The sequence below is a fragment of the Medicago sativa genome, chromosome 8, assembly GCF_051527215.1.
Source record: "Medicago sativa cultivar Bolivia chromosome 8, Bolivia_mono, whole genome shotgun sequence".
Classification (NCBI taxonomy): Eukaryota; Viridiplantae; Streptophyta; class Magnoliopsida; order Fabales; family Fabaceae; genus Medicago; species Medicago sativa.
In genome coordinates, this window is record NC_140756.1 from 86286775 (window position 1) to 86298533 (window position 11759).

Consider the following 11759-nt stretch of genomic DNA (forward strand, 5'->3'; position numbering starts at 1 on the left):
TAATTAGAGCATTATAATTATATACTTCGCAAAGATGGTCGAATGTGTTGTCTCCGGTGGTTTTCATTGTTAATATAGTTATTAGTGATACACCGGCAGTACTTAAGAGAACAGTTAGATGTGAGTTTAATGGATCGGTTTTGTTTTCATTTTACATAAGTAAACAAAAAAAGATAAGTTTTGCATTAAACAACATTTTCTATACATTTTTAATACTTAAAAGTTCCAAGATATTTTTACTGTACTTGTAATTTCAAACTAAATTAACTTATGATGAATGAGCTTGTTTCAAGGTTAACATAATTATTCTTGAATAAGTTAAATACTTTTATTAGGTATTATTTATTTTCTGGAATAAATTGTTGAACATATTTAATACAAAATTTTCATATGAGACTTTTCTTACCATAAATTTGTTTTCCGTGGAGACTATAACAACTCAAGTCTTGTAAGACCTTAATGTGCAATAAATTTTTCTAATAGTTTTAACGTTATTACTCATGAATAATTAGTTGGGGTTAGTTGTGTTATACCAGTGGTTTTTATTTTATTTGAATTAATATGATATTGGTACAAAGTATTCACATCGTGTATTTTTTCTTCTCATTTTATTCTTCGTTGAGGACAAAAGCCCAAGTAAAAGAAAAGACTACAAAGCTAAATGAACACTTCATTGTATGCAAGCACTAGATTTGTCATCAATGATGATACTCTCTCGGTTCCAAAATAACGGAGCATTTTGTTCATTTCTTACATTTTAAGAAACGTGACGGTATATTCATCATTATCATAAATGCAAAGTGAAAGATATTGAATTGAGAATGATAACAACACTTGACCAGTGTGCATGTCTTTATACATGAGTTGGATTAGTCGCCTACCATTGGTGGGTCGGAAACCGGTGTGAAAGCAAAAAAAATGATAAAAGTAATAATATATTAATTAGAGTGCATAGTTGAAAAAAAAGAAAGTAATATTGCATTAAAAAGTGAGATAGATCATTTATTTTAGTACAATTTTGTTTTTTTACAAATGAGTCACTTATTATGAGACGGAAGGAGTATTTTGAAGATCGTGAGAAACCTCAATTACATGCAAATCAAAATAGTTAAAAGTTAAAGCCTAATATTAACTAACTAATCAGTTGTTCTATTGCCTTCAAAAGATAAAGTTGCATATATATTCATCATTTCTCTTCACCTAAGTCCTTTTTCCACTCTTAATGCCATGTGTGGAATGTTAGACTTTTATTTCAGCTTAGGGATGTTCTCAAGTAAATATTCAACTTGTGTTTATTCATATAATCAGAAAGTTATAACATTGTATTTTCCCTTTTTCCCAATATATAAAAATGAGTTTTCTTCATTATTACTCACTCTCAATTGTTGGAACTCTTTCATGTTTCGGAAGAAGAAAAAGAAGAAGAAAATTTAGAGAGAAGAGAGAATTGTACACACAATGTGAAAGAATGAAAACTTATTGTTATCCTAAAACATAATCTCTCTAATACATTGAATACATTGATTCTCTACTTGTTGTACATAAGAAAGCTATACTATTTATATACATTGTTGCTTGAGCTATAAGTTAGCTCTTATAACAAACAGTTACAACTTTGCTACATCATTCCTTGTCACTAGCTTGATTCCAGAACCAGGGGCTCTGGCTTGTGAGGTGAGGAGTGCATTCGATGTGGGACTTGGGTTTTTCCCAATACACCCCCTTCACGCCCAGCACTCTTTGGGCTTGGTGCGTTCCCAATACACCCCCCTCACGCCCAGCACTCTTTGGGCTTGGTGCGTGAATAGGTAGGTGGCCCTTGAATTCGACAAGCTCTGATACCATGTTGAAATTTGGGGCCTAACTCATCATCACAAAACCGACTTGTGAGGTGAGGAGTGCATCCTCTTTATAAACTCTCATCAAGAGTTTTTCCCAATAAACGTTTTGAACTCTATCTATTATTACTTTCACTGCATGCATTACTAACTTCTAACATCAATCAAGCTTTCACTTTCTATTGAGATACTAACAATTATCATATTTATATTTTCTTACTATTTTATATATTATTTAAACTATTTTATTTATAACATGTATTTCTCTTAAATGAAAAAAAAGAAGGAAAAAAGCCAAAAATAAGAGTCAAGCAAACTATAATTATCTCCCATCAGATTCATATAACTTCAGTTATTTTCTCTTGATCATTTTTCAACTTATGGTTGTCTCATTAGAGATCATTACAATCATTCATTAAAGTTTTCATTAGAGTATTGAAACCTCCTCTAATGCTCATGCCGAGTAGTGGGATCATTATTATGACTTAAAACTTGGATGTGTCCCCACATTTTCTTTTTTCTTGTTGAAGTTGATTTCCTGATTGTGGTTAACTTTGACAACAACGAATTTTATTCTAGTGCCTCCCTACAACCTCTCCTTGATGATGTGTTTCATGCTCCTAATTGAAATGTCTTTCTTGCAAACATTTAGAGATAAACCAACATTTATTTTTTTTAGGAAAGATAAACCAACATTTGTGTTGATCTTCTTGCCAATTTTAATCATAATAATAAATCATCTTAGGCTGTCTTCGATGCTTCTCATGAACCCCTACAACCACACCTTCATTTTGATGTTTTAGGTTGTAGTACCTCCGTTTTGTTCCTTAATTTTTTTATTTGTCTTTCCTATTTCTATATAAAAAAAAAGGTTTAATGCAAAAAATTGAAGTATTTTTTTTTGTTTGTGGTGGTCGGGGTTCGACTCCCAAACCTTGCATATATTATGCATTGTTCATACCAACTGAGCTAAGCTTAGAAGAACAAAAAAATAAAAAAATTGAAGCTCTACAATAATTGATTATATATATATATATATATATATATATATATATATATATATATATATATATATATATTTTTTTTTTTTCTTCATATTTTTCTGAGGTTATTACAATTTACAACCAATTATTTATTATTAATTAAAGACAAAAAATAAGCATATCTTAACAATTCATTTATTTAAAACCCTAACACAACAAAACTCAACACTTCCCTCAAATCAACAAAATCGAAATCGCTGCCACTTTGCCTTATCGCATTTGGAGTCGCTCCGATCTCAACCCCGCCGAAGTACATCATTTTCGCCGGCAACTGCGAGAAATTCATCATCCAGGTTTTCCTCTCTATTCCTATCTTCCTTCCCCTCTCCTTATACCTTCCTTTAGCTCGCACTAGGGTTCAATTCTACTGTGAATTGCGTCGCAGCAGATCGGAGCTCCACTCCGCACTGCGATTCCACATTAATTTTCTTGTTAGATTTATAATTTTTAACATTACTAATCAAATGGTGGATCAGATCTAATCCAATACTATTGATTATTGAAAACTGAAAAATTTATGTTAATTTTGTTTCAATTTTGTATTTTTACACCAGATTTTCACATTTGAAATAGAACATGTCGAGTAGTAAGAAGGAAGAGATTAAGGCTGCAGCATTAACTGCTGCCAAAGGGCTTAGTCGTGCTCAAGCCGAAAGAGCAGCAACTGCGGCTGCGCGAAATGTTAACGCGTATGGTCAGAAGGAAGAAGGGCCTAGCAGATGGCAGGAGAAAAGGGAGGCGAAGAGGCAGATGTATTTGATGAGTACTGAGAAAGCTGTTAAATTGGGTGAAAGGAAGGATGTCAAGCCTACAATGTCGACTGTCGATGGTAATGCGCAGTGTCAGAAGTGTTACCAGGGTGGGCACTGGACATTTCAGTGTAAGAATGAGCGAGTTTATATTTCAAGGCCATCGAGGACTCAGCAACTTAAAAACCCTAAATTGAGGCCAGATGTGTCTGTGGGTTATGATTTGGATGATAATAATAATAATAATAATAATAATCATCGTGATGTGAAGGAGGAAAAGGCCAAAGTGAGTTCGAAAAAGTCCAAGAGGAAGTATGATTCAGGTAGTAATAGTGAGGATTCAGTGTTTGAGACCGATAGTGGCAGTGGATCATCGTCTGCCACGGGATCTGATTATTCTTCTAGTTCGGGTTCCAGCTCATCCTCTGAATCAGAGGAAGAAAGAAGACGGAAGAAGAAGAAGAGTCAGAAGAAGAAGCAGACTAAGAAGAAGAGCAAAGGAAAAAGCAGGAGGTACAGTACATCGTCTGAATCATCTGATTCAGATTCTGGTTCAGACTCTGATTCTGATGATAAAAGCAGCAGGAGAAAGAAGAGGCATAGTCGGAGACATTGAATGGTGTATGGAGCAGCTAAGAGTTTGGTGAGTAGTTTTCGAGCAGGATTGATGGCTAGCTCCACAGATACAATCATTAAGTTTCAGCCGATATAATGTAGAATAAGCTTTGCTAGATGCCTGGGTTGTACGTATTTTCTTTCATTAACTTTGTTATCCTGAAGATACCTGAGGTTTGATCTTATCTTTAACGTTTGACTTCATGGATGGTGCTCTATATATTTTGTGATGCTTAAGCAGTTAGATGGATTTTGCAATTGATACAAGCTTCAAATGATATTCTCGTTTACTACTCAATTCTTGTATGTTCTGAGTCTTACATAACTGAGTTTGTTCTTGTATATTCTCAATTTATGCGGGATTTCTTGAATTTATGTGACATCGAATTAGTGAACTTAAGCTTATTGCTTAGTGCTTTCATACTTGACTGTTTTTGTTTACCTGGGTTCCAATTTTCAGTTATGTGTTGTCTTCCACTTGTCGTGAACCCCATTAGCTTTTAATTTTCATACTTGTGGGGATTTTTCATGTTTTTCCTTGCAGTCTAGTTCTGTGTTTTTGCGTTTTACTGTTTTGACAATGGTGATATTGAGATTTAAACACAACCTAGTATTGACACAAAACCCTCATAACTTGTCTTGTGATGTACTTTTAAATTTGTATGTGATCATACATAGGTGTGATTTAAGTGAAAGCAAAACTTATTTCTGGGCATCCCACCCCTACCACTCTCTTTCCCTTAAAAGAGCTTTGAGGCAACTTAACACATTATGTGTACATAGAACGTGCATATCTTGCTTCAGGTATTTCAATGGGGGAGTCAGGAGTTGATGCTCTATCTTTTGTTGTTCCACCATACGAAAATGAGTTAAAAATTAACTATATCTGATTGGGCTGAAGTGAATTAAAAATATTACATAGTAACCTTAACCTGTTATAAGCTGTTGATAAGATTATTACATTTATAACACAGAGTAGTTGTTATAGGCCCTTTTGTAACAGTAGGTAGGTGCTGTTATTTATATGCATAGTTGTCAAAGCGGAAATGCGGCGCGGCCACCCCAAAAATTGACGCGGCGCGGTAAGCGGGCGCGACGCGGGCGCTTTTACATGATGCGGACACTAAAACTAAATATTATATTATTAATTAAGGACTAAAAAAGTATGAAAAAAAATATATTTAGTATTAATATAGATGAGAAAATTTTATTTTGCATTCACATTTAGACTTCATCTTGATCATATTAATTCCTAGATCTCTAATCAATCTTTCACTTCTTCCCTTTCTTCTTCATTTTGACTGTAAAGAAAAGGATGATTAACAGAGAACAGAGATGAGATTGTGGTTTCTAATGAGATTTTTTTTGTTGACCTGCTTTTTGCCCGCGTTGACCCGCTTTTGCCTAACGCGCGACTCGGTCGCGTTCTGACGCGCTAGGCTGTTTTCAGCCGCTCCGCGCCGCGATCGCGCCGCGTTAGACCGCTATTGACAACATAGTTTATATGTATGAAGGCCATCAGTATAACTTGGTCAGCTGCAACTGATTTCATTTGAAGTTGCCAAGCGTAAACACTCCATTACCATCACCCTTTAACTTGATGTTGGTGTTATTGGTTACACCTAATAGCTTTTGGCTGTCTCCATTGAGAAAGCCAGCTGCCGGTGCTTGGACAGGGAGAGGAGAATTGAGGTTGAAATTTGATTCAGGCCGAGTTGCAGTTGATCGGCTTCTATCACCTCCATCCATCAAGTCAGCAAACCCTCTTACCATCCCTGCCATTGGGGTCAATCAAACAGAAGTGTATCAAAAAAAGCTCTTTAATTTGGCTTTTTTGTCTATGAAGTGTGTGCTTTCATAACGTTGAAGGAAAATTAGCTTTTTATAGATGCAAAAATGAGAATATCAGGGCTCATAAAAAGGTATCAACGTAAGTGATAAGTAGTTTTTTTCTCTTCAAGTTTTATGAAGAAAAAATAGTAATGAGTTAGTCTCCTTAAGGCTTTGTTTGGGAGTTTAGATGGAAAAGAAGGGGAGGGCATTGGAGGGATGAGATAAGAGCGAAAAATAGAGAAATCTTTCAAATTTTGAGTGTTTTTATAGTGAATGATAAAAGATTACTTATGATTAATGATTAATGTACTTTTAATTTTGCAAGTATTATAACAATATATATATTGGGATTTACCAAACCCCTCAAAGCCATCCCTTCCCCTCTCCACCAAACTCCCAAATAGAGCCTAAAAGAATCTATCCACTCGAGTTGGTATTCAACATGATTTATTCTTAGAATTTTTTACGGAAAAATATGTAGAACACTAAAATTCAGAGAAATGTTTTTCATATATTCGTTCAAACTGCAATGCAAATGAAGATAAGAAATGTCTAAATTCCGTAGGACCATGCCACAGTAGTATATGCCATCTATCATACATTTGTGACCAGGGCATCTTTATCTGAAATGCAATAATTAAGTGAGCACTTGACAGTTGACACATATGGGTCTAAACACATACATGGTGATTGGAGTTTCAAGCATCGACTTTCTTGGTCCAAATTGCAAGGAAGATAGTATCAAATGAGGAATTGATTGATGACTTCTATAGGAATTTGCATACTGTCTTTAATTCCTAATAATGATGATAATGTGAGAAATTTTTAATATAAATTTCAAAGGTTGCATGCTTCTAATAATGTTTAAATATGTACAACAATGTAAATACCACACAAGGTTACCGGTGATTCGTGGTTGTGTTCTTTGGAAAAAATCATGTGTTTGTAGGATTAAACCTCTAATTTTATTCGGGCTTCGGCCCTCTTGTTATCAAAAAAAAAAAAAAAACCTCTAATTTTATGTTATTACTTTGTAGGATTAAATCTCTACTTTGATGTTATTACTTTATAAATAGATATATTCTAGATGCATAAAATGACATGAAATTAGTGTTCTTGAACCTAAACTCTAATACCATTTTCGAAATCATTTCCTTTATTCTCTAGAGCAAGAGTAAGTGGAGGAATTTTATAATGTGAAAAATACTATTGAGAGAAAAACTTAAATTCAGTGTGCAATAGTATCTGATTTCTTTAAACTGGTGCATTTTGAAATTTCGTGCAGTCATAATCTTTGATCTAACCTATTCTTACAAAGGGCTTAAATATGTTTAGCTTAAGCCTCTCGAAATAGTGTTGTGGAGAATTTTAATTGGTGGATAACGAAGTTCTATTGTATCCAATTTTCTCTCGTATACGCACAAACAATTTAAAAATAAAATAAAATAGGAGAATGAGAAATAATAACAGCGACAGGAATGTCTATTTTACAACCATTAAACCATGTTCATTAAAATCAGAAAGTCAGACTCTTAGACTCACAATAACCATATGTAATCCCTCACACAGATACACAATTAATGTCGAATCCAGTGTCCAAAAAACATTTATCTATAATTGTCTAGTAAGAGTTATTCTTCTTAGTGGAGAGATTAATGCTCTATACATTGATGTGGACAATTCAGTGGTTTTCTAAAGGAGTGGATAAGAAGGTAGGGAGTGGTGAAAGTATCTCCTTTTGGTATGATGTATGAATGACTTGCAATTTTCTTTATAGACCTTTATCTGGATTGATTTTATTGTCAGATGATCAGTCGGGTGATTCTTTGATCAATGTGTGTGGGACTGAAATTGGAGTAAAGAAGATGGACTTTTTTGGATTATCCTGTTAGTTGATTTGTTCAAACTTTTTTTTATGTGCAGATGAGTTAGAGTTAGAACCTTGAATCTTATGCTCAAACACTTTTAAATGTCTCAGGTTAACTACAATTTTGGAGACTAATCAAACTCACTATTTAAAAAAAAAATCGAAAATCATTCAAAAAAAACTAGTTGCATCGATTTTTTTTGGTCACCTAGTTAGACTCACGCACCTTAAGTGTGAGAATCTAGAGTTTGAACTCCAGACCTTAATATCAACATCCTTGCAGTTACCAACTGAGTTGTATCTATACTTTAAGCCAGAAAATGTCTAGGTATAAAGCTGAAAATGTCTATCTAAAATTTGAACTTGCTGGTTGTTTGATTTGTTCTGTATCATCAGGTTGTTTATCTTATGATCCAAGGCTCAACTGAAAGGTGATGCATTTTGTGAATAGAAAATGACTCATACACACATATCTTAAATATCATGATATGAAAAAAAATAAAGTGTGAAATCATGATATGAAAAAAAATAAAGTGTGAATTAAGAAAAAAGAAAAAATAATGAAATTCTTGTGGCTGCTGGGATTCGAGCCCAGGTCTCCACGGCCACAACGTGGAATTCTTACCACTAAACTACAGCCACATTGATGTTAGTTTTTCACATGCTTAGTATTTAATATTTGCATTTTGCAGATAAAAAGACAATACACAGAAAAAATGCGTAATTAAAAAATTAAAAAAGTGTGGCTGCTGGGATTCGAGCCCAGGTCTCCATGGCCACAACGTGGGGTTCTAACCACTAAACTACAGCCACTTTATGACATTGTTGGGTAATTTTAATTATTTATTACAATATTAATTACTGCCCAAAAATATGACAGCCACTAATCACACAAAAAAAAGAAAAGAAACCGATTACAGCACAAAAATGACCAAATTCCTCTAGGTTGAAATAAATTTTCAATTGACTACTCATAGAATGAGTTGAAAAGAAAATTAAACTCAATTTACTTGGTCTACGTAGATTGAGTATACAAATATCTTTAAAATTTGAATTTTGTTTGAGATTTAAAAATCTAATTTTTTTTTTTAGATTTTTACGTTCAAGTATGAACTTTTTTTTTTTTTTTTTTTTATCAAATAGTAATAAAAACTATATACAAATTACATGGTGTAATATCTCTTATAAGGTAAACCTATATTATCCCTATGCAACAAAGGTAAGATAAAAATGGCGGATCCATCCAGCATTGAGAGTGTAAACTAGGCAAACTATGCCCATTTTTAGCTATTCCTATAAATGTGTGTGAAGTGACATGATAAATTCTCTCTCGGTCAAGGCTGTACAATTGCGCCATCTAACTCTCAAAGTCCAAGGAACTGCAATTTGTTGAGCAAAAGCTTTCACCATCATATGTCAGACCAATTCAACTCCACAGCTTTCTCAATTGCAAACACGCACAGCTGGAAAAGCGCAGACTTGTGCCTCAAAATTGGATGTAACGAAATTTTTTAGGATGTAACTGAAATTTTTCTACAAATATTCAATAACTTATCACTTATCAGCATAACAGCTTTGATAAAACGAAGATTAAATAAAATTCTTACCTCGTTAGAACTTCTCATTTCGTATCTTCTATCTGCTACAATTGTACTTTACTTGACTTTAATTAGTGACCACCAGTAAAGTAAAATAATAGTTTCATTTCATGTTGGCCTTGTCGAACAATGACACGCCAATAAGACAACAATTCTCCTAAAAAAATGTGTTCTATAAATTGTTTCCTCTGCATCTTATTGTAAAAGGCATTATGAGATGTTGAATTACATATCTGATAAATTTATGTCTGTGCTCTCAAATCATAATTTTTGTGAATTTGACAGAAAGGTCTACTAATGAAATCAGGTAGAAAAAAGCAAAACTAACAACTTATATAACATTCTCTACATTTTGTCTAAAATCAACTTCAGAATTGTTTTCTCCTTCTTAATAAAACATGGTACATTCCTTTATTTAACTTGCTTAATTACTTCCCCTGATCCAGCTTACTCAATTAATCTAGACATTCCATACACTACTTTAAGCTATAAATTGTCACACTTAACAAGATAAACAAGCTATCATTATTTTACACAACACACATACACCAAAGATTTCTTCTGAACAAGATCAAACATTTCCACGGCTCATATTCCAGAAATGAACTTCATGTTCAATAATACTCAGCAACATGACTTCAGCCTTCTTTAGCTCATCATCAGAAGCCTTTTGCAAGCTCTGATTGACTATCTTTTGCAGAGATTGACAGTACTGACCAAACTCTTCATTGCCCCATCTTTCACAAGTCTCCTTCAATTCTGGTGGGGTTTTTGAGCCTTCTTCAATACAGTGTGCAAAACTCTCTTGATACACCACTTCAATTGCCCAAAATGCAGTAAGAGCCACGGTATAATCCACATCTTGACTCATCAAACTTTCCAGCAACCTGTCACAACAATACATGCTCATAATTATCTACTTTAAACACTTAAAATAAAATGAAGACTTCTTGTTTGCAGTCAATGTAAAAAAATTACTACCACATCTCTATTAATATAATTGTATCGAAATTATATTATAGTTATAAGAAATGTTACACACACCCTTTTATATGGAAAAACAACTGAAATTGAACATGTTTTCATAAGTTCTCCTATACAGTAGATAAGGTCAAATAAGTCAATTTAAACAGGCCTACCGGTATACTAGCAAAAACTAGAAACAACAGATGATTTAAAACCCCAAATAAACCTTCATAATGAGTTGTAATAACGGCATGGTTAGAACAAAAATCGATGACTAATAAACATACCTGCAATAGTTTTTGTTAGCTTTTTGAGGAACAACGTCTGAGAGTGAAATACCCCATTTGTTGGCTTCTCTCTTAAACCATAATATTTCATCCTTGAGAGAAGCCATACCTCCCAATATAACTTCCACATCATCACTGTCATCTGATTCCTTGCAAGCTTTAATCAGCACACTCGCAACAAATGGAACAAACTCTCTAACAAACAAGTAATCCTGAGCCTGCAAAATTGAAATAAATTGAAAAAATGATACTAATAAAAAGAGAAGAGAGATATGTATTGAAAATTACTTACGAGCCATGTTTTGAAGGAATGAGATTGAACGGTGCCATCACGGATGGAGAGAATAAAAGGGTGTCTGGTTGCTGCGTCGTAGATAGGACGGTGTTTCCTCAACCATGTTTCTGTCATTCCGATTTTCTTCTCCTCAGCTTTTGCTTTTGCTATTACCTGCATCTTTTCTTTTCTTCTGCAATTCTCGCTAATTCTTGTTGTTATCGGTGTGTGAGTTTATATAATCGTTCAACTTTGAGGTGGCCGCCAACAACAGTGTCTTCTAGTAAAGTGCTCACATTGCACGTGGCTTGCCTTTCCTCACACAGCAGACCATCACCCCTTCCATTATTTGCACCGCTATATTCGCTTTCAGTTAATTCTTTTTTATTTGTAACTAGTTACAAACCCGTGCTTCGCACGGGGTTGAATAACGTATCTTTTAAAAAAAATTATTCGAAAGAAAAAATGAGCAAATTAAGGAATATTGCACAAATATTAGAAATATTTATCAAAGTCTAACCAAGTTTTGATTCATGAAAAGAGCATATATTTTGTTCATGAGACCAGAAAAACAACATAATAATTAAGATGAAATTACTAATTGGAACCAATAAAGAAACACCCAAACCCGTGCTTCGCACGGATTGAATAACGTATCTTGTTAAAAAAATTGTTCCAAAAGAAAAATA

The 11759-nt window shown here is 33.8% G+C and overlaps 2 protein-coding genes and 2 non-coding genes across 5 annotated transcripts; 1 reads left to right on the plus strand and 3 right to left on the minus strand.

Moving 5' to 3' along the window:
• Positions 1-3048: 3048 nt before the first annotated feature.
• LOC146902687 (zinc knuckle (CCHC-type) family protein) lies at positions 3049-4543 on the plus strand. Of its 2 annotated transcripts, none has more exons than XM_085732549.1 (2): positions 3049-3174; positions 3436-4543. In XM_085732549.1, exon 2 carries the CDS (start codon positions 3458-3460, stop codon positions 4244-4246), a length of 789 nt encoding a protein of 262 aa, XP_085588675.1. In that variant the 5' UTR covers positions 3049-3174; positions 3436-3457; the 3' UTR covers positions 4247-4543. The 2 variants fall into 2 exon arrangements, with proteins under 2 accessions (XP_085588675.1, XP_085588676.1); XM_085732550.1 differs by having other exon boundaries at positions 3455-4543.
• A 3972-nt stretch (positions 4544-8515) lies between these two features.
• On the minus strand, positions 8516-8587 carry TRNAH-GUG (transfer RNA histidin (anticodon GUG)). The gene has a single exon. It is a non-coding gene; the product is annotated as a tRNA-His (tRNA).
• Positions 8588-8686: 99 nt separating this feature from the next.
• On the minus strand, positions 8687-8758 carry TRNAH-GUG (transfer RNA histidin (anticodon GUG)). The gene has a single exon. It is a non-coding gene; the product is annotated as a tRNA-His (tRNA).
• Positions 8759-9893: 1135 nt separating this feature from the next.
• Positions 9894-11277, minus strand: LOC146902690 (heme oxygenase-like, multi-helical). Its single transcript, XM_085732767.1, has 3 exons — positions 11089-11277; positions 10797-11014; positions 9894-10430 (listed from the first exon to the last, which is right to left on the minus strand). The coding sequence occupies exons 1-3, from the start codon at positions 11248-11250 to the stop codon at positions 10115-10117; spliced, it is 696 nt and encodes a 231-aa protein (XP_085588893.1). The 5' UTR covers positions 11251-11277; the 3' UTR covers positions 9894-10114.
• Positions 11278-11759: the final 482 nt, after the last annotated feature.